An 11244-nucleotide genomic window follows, 5' to 3' on the forward strand; every position below is an offset into this window, starting at 1 on the left:
AGAGATACAACAACCATCACAACCATAACTTTCTTATTATTCAGATGGACAGAACGAACTTCAGACACACAAACACACACACACAAGCACGCACAATATATGTTTGTATACAACAGCAGCAACATCAATATTTACTACACCCAAATGTTGTATAACTGTAGACCACTGATGGGAGGAACCTCACATAGGGCTAATTCTTCATGCATGACTGTAGACCACTGTACTATGAACACACCTTCAACACAAGACCTAAAATTACTTAACACTTCGACACCCAACCCCTTTTATTTATATCTATCTTACAGAGGGGTAGTTAATACATACAAATCCATAAGTAAGACAACAAAGACTTCACACAATCATACCGCAGCCTTCTTCACAGCATAGGACAGGAGCAGGAGATACTTGCCAGACGAAACGAACCGCGTCGAAACGGAGGTCGGGCAGGAGGAAAGCCTTGGGCGCTAGAGCCAGCTGCTGCGACCAGAGGCGCTGAATTCCTTGGCAGGTTTGGAGCTGCGAGGCGCCGAGGTACTGGCCTCAGCGTTGTTGCTGGAGTCCTCCCCGAAGCTCAGACCATCAGCAAACATTGACACGATGTTGCCGCCGTGCACCCGGCCCTCGGGAAGAGGCGCACGGCCAGGAGCCTCCACTGGAAGCATGGAGATGCTGCGCCTGCTGGTTTCCGAGGTTGCAGGGTGGCTCCGACGATCAAGGGAAGCAGCGCTGCTTGTAATGCTGAAAGCGGCCAGCGTTCGACCACCGTGGATACGGTCATCGTCCAGGAGCGGGTTGTGATGGACGCACATGCCTTTCTTGCCTCTTGCAAGGCGGTCACAGGGTGGGCCGCCAGCTCCAAGGTCGGACCCTGGGTGGCCCCACGTGCAGCGTTTGCCCCCGCCGTGTGCCTTGCAGAAGTCGGTGCTTCCCTGTGCGCTCTTATCACACCCAGCAGTTATGCACCTCTTGCCCCCACCATGACCAACGCAGCGATCGGTACGACCTCGAGCGCTCTTGGTGCATCCTTCCACCACACACCTCTTGCCACCTCCATGCGCAACGCAGAACTGTGTACCTCCGTGCACACATTTTGTGCAGCCTTGAGCCGAACAACGTTTGCCTCCTCCATGCCCTTTGCAGAATGGCGTGCTTCCCTCAGCACCCTTTGTACAGTCAGGGTGCGTGCACCTTCTGCCACCACCATGCGATTTGCAGAAATCAGTACTTCCCTGGGCGCCCTTCGTGCAACCAGCATGCTGACAGCGAGGTCCGCCTCCATGGGCAATGCATAAGCCTGAACGCCCTTCCGCGCTCTTTGTGCAGTTCTCCTGTTGACACCTTTTCCCACCACCATGTTTGATGCAGCGGCCAGATTTCCCTCTTGCTGCTCTTCTGCAGCCGTCATGGATACAACGCCGACCACCGCCATGGCCTATGCAGTAATCAGTACGGCCTTCAGCGCTCTTGGTGCACCCAAGGTGCCCGCAGCGCCGTCCCCCTCCATGAGCTTTACAGTAGATGGTCTTGCCCTCGGCGCCTTTGTTGCATCCCTCTCTACGGCACCTTCTCCCCCCACCATGTGCAATGCAGCGCCCTGACGAACCTCTGGCCCCTTTTCTACATCCTGGATATGAACAAACTTTTGTGCTGCTGATGCGATGTTGTGGACTAACAGAACCGGAAGTACAGGTTGCTGGACTTTCTTGTAGTTGGAGCAATGTTGGCAGTGAAGCTGGACCCTGACTCTGGTTAGAGCTGCCTGATAAAACTTGCCTTGGAGAAAACCCAGTCATCCTTACAGTCTTATTAAGGAAATTAAGGAACTGACCACCAGACGGTCGACGAAGAGAAGTAGAACCTTCGTCAACTCTTGGGACTAGGTCCATAATGTATGGCTGCAGAAATGTGCTGTTCTGTTTGGTTGCTGAAGTTAGGTCTTGGCCAGTAATAGCAGATTGACATGGTCCAACAGACAAAGATAACTCAAGATCCAGCCCAGCCTTCGCCGAAGTTCTCTTAAAATCACTAGCCTGCTTATCCAGCCTGGAAGTACCTTCACTGCCCAGCGTAAGATAATTTAAGCCCAAATCAACAGAAGAACCTTCATCACTGCCCTTAGGAGAAGATATGGTGCAGCCAGCACGCATACTCTGCTTGCTGGAATCTGAGTTTGATGAGTTGCCCAGACCAAGCGACAAGCCATCGAACTTTCTCTTGGTTCCTCTTGGTTGGTTGTACAAATAACCGTGAGCTTGCACATCAAGTTGACTATTACTGTCTGCGGGATGACTGGCTACGGGGACGACAGGGAACTTGCTCACAATGGCCTTTGGGTTTGAGAAACTTATAGTAAATGCTGACTGCCCGGGCCTGGGGTCCATTGTTCTCAGTGCCCAAGCTTGCCTCACTTCCGGGTTAAATAATGGTCAACGAAACTACCAAGTTAGAAAACCTAAGGCATTTAGCGGTACAAGTTATCTTTGCAACCACCGCTGACAAACCCTGAAGTATCTCTACGATCCATTTTCCAGTGCTCTATGCAGAGATAAAGTTATTTCTTCTCAAAGCAGCAACAATGCTAAACTTCAGAGGAATCACACCAGGGTTTTATCTGACCAACTGAATCACGGCTGCAGAGAAGGAAAGGACAATGGTCAATCAATGATCATGAGTCGACATAATGCACAAACTCAATTGATATACAGCTGAAAGGAATATATTAAATTAGTGTTGAAGTATTGTAGGGTACTGTTCAATCATGTATCGCTACCACCTGAGACATAATGTCAACTTTTGCTAAAGGATAGAGACAAGACAACGATTTGAATTGCATGTCATTACGAAAAGAAAAACTTGAATTGTAGGTCTCTGAAATCTGTTCTAAACTTAAGGAATCGAAAGTATGACACCTCTTACTGAATACTAGCAAGCATATTAAGTACATAGAGAAAAATTCCAACTGTGTCATTAAAGAGAATAGAATTCCAAAATGATTTTCATCGATCAAAGTGAAATGGTACTACATATGAAACAGCAAGAATCTAGTCATCAGAGGAGGCTGTCCTGGCAGCCTACCAAGCAGCGTTCGGGTGGACTGGCCCGGCTCCCGTCTTCATCGACCTCACCGGCTGCAATGGCGATGGCAAGGGCAAGGGCAAGCGGATGTCTAGGGCAGCGTGCGGGCGCAGACTTTTTTTTATGTTTTAATTAATGTTTAATAATGTTTTAAGTGGACTTTGGCCGGCTATTGACCGGCCACTTAATGTTTTATTATGTTTATTTCTGCGACGTGTTTTTTTTGGACGCAGGTAAATTTGGGTCGGCCTCCCGTTGGGTGCACCAGCCGACCCAAATGAAAAAGCGGACGCGCCTGTCCGCCTGGCCGACCCAACCGGACAAAAAGCGGACGGAACACGCGTCTGTTTGGGTCGGCGCGTTGGAGTTGCTCTAATAGCTCAATAGAAAAACACAAATCAATCTACTCAGTATGGGGAGTAGTCACTGCTGGCAGTTCCTTAACAACAGAAGAAGAATATCAGCACCATGCCTCAATGACTGGAAAAAGGCGAGAAAAGAAACAGCATATATCTGCAAGAGATGACTTGATGCAACTGCACTGTTGTAGTACTATATAGGGACACTTTACACCTAAGGCACCTGCAAAACGCATAGGAGAGGAATATTCTACTTTCTTCTCACCCCAACAAGCAAAATGGAATCTGGTTTCAGCTAATAGTCAAACTGAAGAAATTCTGCACACTTAAACATGAAACAGAGATGCCTATGACCTAATCACTTTGGAAGCTCAAATTGAGGATCATTTGAAGATTCACCCAACAGGAACGGTCAAATGGGATGTTAGTTACTACTCCCTCAGTCCGAAAAAGCTTGTCCCAAGCTTCTTTCTCAAATGGATGTATCTAGCTCTAACTTGATACTAGATACATCCATTTGAGGGACAAGCTTTTTCAGGCGGAGGGAGTACCTGCAACTCCAAACAGAAAAGGCGGTGCAAACAGGATAACTGTAAATGCAAAAGCTTGATTTTAATCTCTTTACACAGATGTTCTTATTCCAAGAATATCATTTACACCTATAATTTTCTGCCCTACAGATGGCATGTCACCAGCAAAACTTGCAGAGATATTCCCAACACACACAAAAACTAGGAATCCAAAACGCGAATTCCATTTCCACGCAAAACCTACGCAGCTCAACAAAGGTGATCTGTGAACAGTATCTCGCTATAAAATAATAAGACCGAACAACCACACGACATACCAAACCGTGTAACCGGCAGCAAGGATCAATTCACGGCCCTCGCCAGCCCAGGGCCGGATCTAGGTGGTGCGCACACGGCGTACCAAAAATTTGCAGAGGTCATCACTGGATGGCGAAAAAGCTCATACCTCGAAAACGAATGTCCGAGATTGCTGACGAGGGGGCGGCGGCCAAGAACGGGAGCGGCGGAGGTGGCGGGAGGCGTGTGATGGGAGGAATCGGATGCGTCGGCGGCGACGCTTGGCTGCGGCGCCGCGGCAGCGGGAGGGGGGGCAGAGGCGGCGGCCAGGAGAGGGAGGCGGAAGAGGAAAGGAAGGGGATGGTGGAGGGGAGCCGCTTATGTAGAGGATCGAGTGCTGCCCAGATTGGCGTTGTGGACGACGCCGCAGGCGCACGAGAGCAAATCAAAATCCCTTCTTTTTCTGTGTCTGTTTTCTTCGGAAATGGAGCGTGTGATGGATGGGAAGAAGCGACGGATGGGGAGGGGGGAGTGGCAGAATATTCTTTTCGAAGCTTTGTCATGTAGGTCCCTGTGGTTGCTTGTAATTGCTGAGAGCATCTTTGGATTTTAAGAATTTCAAAGATTTTCTTGCATGTCCTTTGAATCTAAGGCCTCCTTCGGTAGCGATGTAAATGGTACGGATAATTTTCATTCCGAATCCGTATCCGCATCCGTTTCAAAAGATATGGTATGCACTTGCACGAATCCGCCAAATATGGGTGCGGATATGGATTTTGGTCAACCGAATATCCGGCAGATATGATATCGGTAAATATCTCGATATTTTTTTGCGGATTATCCAAGGTCATCAAATATGATTATCCGATAAATCTAGGCCAATCAACAAGCCCAAATATCGAATTAGCCCACTAATTAGAACCACCACATATAAATTGTTGTCATATTGGTGTGAGTGTCTCTTTGTCATTCTCTAGTGTTATGCGGTTGGATAAAAAGTTGTGCTCATATTGTTTGCATAGTAGAAATAAAATCATGTCTCATTGCACGTATGACCCAATACCTTTTGTTTGTTTTCGCTCTGAATTTGTAATCCTATAAAATCCGCTTTCAAATCCATATCCGGTCATTATCCACTCCGCTACAGATCCGACAAAATGTACGGTAAAAATATGAGGAAGGCATTATCCGATCCATTTACATAACCATCTTTTGGTTCATATGATAGGAATGACGCTCAATTCCTATAGGGAAGAGATGTCATTTGAAGTATAGGATATGAATTGTTTCATTGAGTCTTGGTTAATGTTTTTCTCCTTTGACTAAAACAATGCTTGTGCGTTGCAATGGGATATAAATATTCTAGTACGATAGCTTGTGATTTACCTATCAATAATATGCGATTGTGTAAATAATTTTTCATCAAATTCTGTCAGTGATTTACCTTATATATTGATCAGAAGTGATTTACCTGTCATATTATGCGGTTGTGTAAATAAATGTTTATCAAATTCTGCCCATGATTTACCTTATATTTTGATCAGAAGTTTGATAAGTATATTAAAGTGAAATTGGTTTAGAAGGTAAGTAAATTAAGGTGATTGATTATTATACAGGGAATGTTGGACGAAGGGGTGGTGGGAAGAAAATGTGAAATGAGAACCTTATATTTTTTTAAGTAGTAGAGAAATGTGAAGGGTTGGTTTCTATCCTGCATAAAGAAAAAGGGTTCGCCCATTTTATATTATAAAGCAATGACCACGGCACAAAGATACGGTAGCAAGGGTCCGACCAGCGGAGCACACACGGACAAACACACACAACAATACAAGTTATAAAAGTCTTGCTTGGGGATCAACACAAACAAGCCCCGAAAGCAAATATCATAAGCTAAATTGGTTCCGGTGGAGGCGGGGGAAGCGGCAGTGTGAGCGGCAGAGCAAGTATAGATGCGAAGGACCCGATCGCGGTGATCATCCGGTCGATGGAGAGGCGGTCCTGGCGCTTGCTAAGCGGCCTCCAGAGCTGTAGATAGGCACACAGTTTGTATATGGCGTCAGTCACATGAAGCGGGATAATGTGTTCAATCACCAACTTATTACGAACATTCCATAAAGTCCACAATAGCGACCCAACCAACACCCATAGGGAGGGTTGCTCTATACTAGTAAATGTGAGAACCTCCGCAAACATATTCGAGAGGTTGGCATGGCACCAACTGCCACCCACCATCTCAGGAACACAACTCCACAAGAATCTCACCGAGGGACATACAAAGAAAATGTGATTTGAGTCCTCAGGGACCGAACATAGGGGCACAACCCGTCTGGGGGGCCGTTGCGCTTAAGCACCTCCGTGCCGGAGGGGAGGCGGCCCCTGACTAGTTGCCACATGAAGATCCTAATCTTCAATGGGCGGCTTAATCTCCCAAAAGAGGTTAAGATCCACTGGTCCTGGGGTGGGTAGGATCGCCCGATAAAGCGATTTAGCAGAAAATCGGCCCGTCGGCTCGAGGTCCCACCGTGTTGTGTTTGCACATCTCGCCTTAGGCGATTCTCCATAGCCATTTGGATAGGAGATAATGCCCAAGCCGCCTTGGTCCTTGGGTTTGCACCTCTCGGACCATCTCACCATATAGTATTTCTACTTATTGTCCTTCCCTGCCCAGAAGAACCTGGATTGGTATTTGGCTACGTCATGATGGAGGCATTCATTTAAACTATAGAATCCCATGAGATACATAACCAAGCTGGTCATCAAAGAGTTGATTAGGATAACCGAGCCGCCTTGGAGAGCCACATCCCTTGCCAAGGTTCAACTCGATACTGGACCTTGGACGCCGTCGGATGAAGGTCCTTTGTTAGTATGCTGGTGTCACTAATGGGCATGCCCAGATAGGTCGTTGGGAAGGAACCAAGCCGACGGTTAAGCCGACTCACGATTCGCCGTTTCTCCTCATCAGAGTACCCCAACACTATCACCTCGCTTTTATAGAAGTTAACCGTTAGACTGGACATCTCCTGGAAGCATAATAACATGAACTTGAGGTGTCGGATGTCCGCGTCTGACCCTTCCACCATCAAGATCGTGTCATCCACATATTGAAGGTGGGTGATGCCACCACCCACTAGTTGGTGCGAGCAAATACCCTTGATATGTCCCGCTTTCTTGGCCGAATCTAATATCGTCGCGAGGACATCGACCACCAATTTAAATAAAAAAGGGCATGGGAATAGGAATCCATTCCTACAAACCAAAGGGCTCCAAAAGAATTTTTCCGTAAAAAGAACCTATTCTATACAAAATCCTACAAACCAAAGGAGGCCTAAAGAATGGTGATGTCTAAATTTCTATGCCTCCATTCCATAGAAATTCTCACTTGAACCTCTTTTTAATTAGTTAAACTTGTTTGCATAAGAGTATTATCAAGCGGTAATCCACATCTGAGCCCAGGCTCATCCACACCCAGCAAACACTAAATTTAAAATAGTAAAAAAATAAAAAAAATGATTTTTTTGCCGTCAAAGATGCTCAAGTGAACTAGCTGCATACAAAATTTCATCATGAATGGACATTTGAGTAGCTCTAAGGAAAAAAATCGGTTCTCAATATTGTCTTTTTTCAAAGTTTCTTAAATATTTTTTTGATGAGCGCTCCTCAAATGTCCTTTCACCAACAAATTTTGCACACACCTAGCGCCTAGAGCATCTGCGATGCTAAAAGAATTTAGTTTTTTTTTCATTTTTAATTTATTGTTTTGCACCTACATTTCTATCAAATTGTTGTTTCTTTCCCCCATTTCTATGTCTCTTGGTCCTACAAGTCAAAGAACTAAAGTGTTTATACTTGATTTATCATGCTAGGGACAGTGAAAGATATTCGGGCTTCAAGTCAAAAAATAAAGTGAAACAACCATCTTATTTCCTCCTTTTTTGAAGAGCCCACTTCTTATGTTGTTACCTATTATATAGGATAACTTTGGGAACATTCTTTGCTGAGATCTAAGTTCTTCTGGTAAATCTAATTCTAAGAGCCCGTAGGCCTTGTACAATGCTAGATGCTTAGGGAGGTGCTTAGAAAAATGAACCTGTTTTTTTAAGCACCAATGCCTATTTCTACAGAAGAGATGCCTAATTAAGTGTTTACCTTGTACAAATAAGCACCGGTGCTTAAAGAAACATCATTTTTTTATCTAAGCACCTCCCCTAAGCACCTTGCATTGTATAAGGCCTTATAAGCTTTGCTTGTAGAAAATTCCAACCCCACCACACCAATCACCATAGGCATATATCTTCTTTGGTAAAAGGAAATTGCTCAAGTAGGTTTGGAAACATAAGTAGATGGTGCCAAGAGTTCAATTTTTTCCATGAGGCTCCTTCTAAAAGCACCATCCACAGGTATAAGAGCATGTAGATTCTCTATCCATACAACAATGTTAAATGTGTAATCAGCAGGAGGAGAATTGCTTTTTTCTTTCTTTCATTGTCCTTTGCTAGAGCTGCATGGTTCAACCACTCGTGGTATACAGATCTAATCTTCTTACCAAAAACCATGTCTTCTTACAAATCATCATCTAGAGTCTACTATCCATGAATCACCAACATGCCACCATTGAAATAAAAAAATACCTTTTTGTGGTGCCTGTAGAAAATGGGTCTTCCTCACCTGGCACACCAAGCTGAGAGGGCCATTTCATCATGCCTAGCCCTCTTGAAAGATGTACATGATCATGGGGATGCGTCAGTTCAAGCGCAACACTCTCTTCTTGCAGGGACATTGATACGCCTCCAACGTACATGACCATGGGGATGCTATTATATTATCAATCTTGTATGCTTTATATGCCATTATATATCATTTTGTGGACTAACCTATTAACTTAGTGCCTAGTGTTAGTTCGTGTATTTTTGCCTATTTCTTTGTTTCGCATAAAAACCGTACCAAACAAAGTCCAAACACGATGAAACTTTACAGTGATTTTTTTGGACCAGAAGAGACCCTAGAAGCTTCAGGAAGAGACCAGAAGGTGCACAAGGGAGTGACAACCTCACACAATGCACCCTAGGGGGAGGCGCGCCACCAGCGCTTCTGGGGCCCATGTGGCTCCATTTGACCTAATTTCTGGCCTATAAATTCCTTAATATTCCAAATCCCCTAGACTGAGACCCAAAATAATTTTTCCGCCACCGCAAGCCTCTGTTCTTTCGCGATCCCATCTGAAGGCATTTTCTAGTACTCTGCCAGAGAGGAAAACCATTGGGAGGCAACTTCATCAGCCTTGCTGTCTCCATGATGATGTGTGAGTAGTTCCTTTAGGACCTACGGGTCCATAACAATAGCTATATGGCTCTTTCTCTCTCACCCCTTTTGGTCTTCAATACAACGATCCCTTCAGAGATCTATTCGATGTAATTCTCGTGGTGTGTTTGTTGGGATCCGATGAATTGTGGGTTTATGATCATATTATTCATTGAAAGTATTTGAATCCTTTTGAGATCTATTTCTATACGATTTTATAGCCTTGTATTTCTCTCCAATCTATCCATCTTCTTTGGCCAAGTAGATTGATTTATCTTCAGTGGGAGTGCTGCTTTGTGGTAGGTTCAATCTTGTGGTGTCCTTACTCTTTGACAGGAGGAGTTGCAAGACATGTATTGTATTATCGCTACTAAGGTTAAAACGACGGGGGTCGAACATATTGCTTGGTCTTACTTTGTCTACATTATGTCATCTTGCTTAAAGTGTTACTATGTTTATCATGAACTTAATACTTCGAGATGCATTGCTAGATAGCGGTCTTGGGGTGGAGTAATAGTAGTAGATGCAATTGGATTATACGGTCTACTTGTCACGAACGCGGTGTGTATATATGAATCATGCCATGAAGAATCATAAAACTATGCGCTATTCTGTCAATTTCTCAATAGTAATTTGTTTACCCATCATTGCTATGCTTATGAAAGAGAGCCCCCAGGCCCATTCTCCATATTTACTACTCCCTCCGTTCCAAATTACTCCTCGTGGTTTTAGTTCAAATTAAATTTGAACTAAAACCACAATGAGTAATTTGGAACGGAGGGAGTAAAACCCTAAAATATCAGTGCATACACTGCCGTTGTCTCGCGAGGCGACTAGGTCTTCCGCCTAGCACCACATGCCTTAGATCCCCTCCCCTCGTCACCGTCACCATCGGCCACTGGCCGGCCCGCGGCGACGGCGAGGCCGCCCCGCCTCCTTCCTCCTCATCTCCTATGTCTCCACCGCTAGCTCCTCCACGTGCTGCGTCATGCCTCGTCGCTGGTCTGCGGCGGCAGTTCTCGATGGATCTCATCTTGAGAGCTTGGGGTAGGGACCCCAACATACGCTCGAGCTCTTTGGAGCCAGCAACTCATGGATCTGACAGGGGATCGACCTTTGTTCGGGTGCGGGCTTCGAAGCCAGATTTCATCTGCAAGTGCTTCGTTGGCCCGCGCAGATTAGAGCAGCGGGTGGTTCACCATGGCACGACTGGGTGGTGGTTGCGATGTTTTGGCCCTGCTTATCCTCGAGCACCATGTCGTCGATTTGCTTCATGTCAGCCTCCTTGATCTAGACATCGACGGGTTCTGGTCTTCCTCTCGGAGATTTCCGTAGTTTGGCGCATGACGTCACTAGATATCTTGATCGGAATCTATTCGGTCATGCCATTGTGGCTTCATGAGGGCGTGTCATGAAGCTTTGATTTCTTGTTACTGCCATGGGACATGTCTGCATATAGATTTCTATGGTATGGACAGAGGTGAAGAGAGTTATGGCGGCTGCGATCGGAGGTCTGCGATTGCGGATAGGTATTTTGGTTGCGAGGAAGACTAGCGGCACAGGTTCTTACTGTGTGTCATGTGGTTGGTGACTTGCAGCAACAACCTTGGCAATAGGGGGTGGCAGCACAGGTGGACTGCATTTTTCAGGGTGAAAGCCCAAGGTCTGGCCTTCAGTGGTTGTACCTTGCAATGGCCTTGCTGAAG

The 11244-nt window shown here is 45.7% G+C and overlaps 1 protein-coding gene across 1 annotated transcript; it reads right to left on the reverse strand.

Moving 5' to 3' along the window:
- LOC119338466 lies at positions 1-4716 on the reverse strand. The gene is made up of 2 exons (XM_037610798.1): positions 4410-4716; positions 1-2630 (listed from the first exon to the last, which is right to left on the reverse strand). Exon 2 carries the CDS (start codon positions 2379-2381, stop codon positions 465-467), a length of 1917 nt encoding a protein of 638 aa, XP_037466695.1. The 5' UTR covers positions 2382-2630; positions 4410-4716; the 3' UTR covers positions 1-464.
- Positions 4717-11244: the final 6528 nt, after the last annotated feature.

Source organism: Triticum dicoccoides, chromosome 7B (assembly GCF_002162155.2).
Source record: "Triticum dicoccoides isolate Atlit2015 ecotype Zavitan chromosome 7B, WEW_v2.0, whole genome shotgun sequence".
NCBI lineage: Eukaryota > Viridiplantae > Streptophyta > Magnoliopsida > Poales > Poaceae > Triticum > Triticum dicoccoides.

Excerpts from the sequence above, each read along its gene's own strand:
- LOC119338466 (XM_037610798.1), bottom strand. The coding sequence starts at position 2,381 with ATGGACCCCAGGCCCGGGCAGTCAGCATTTACTATAAGTTTCTCAAAC.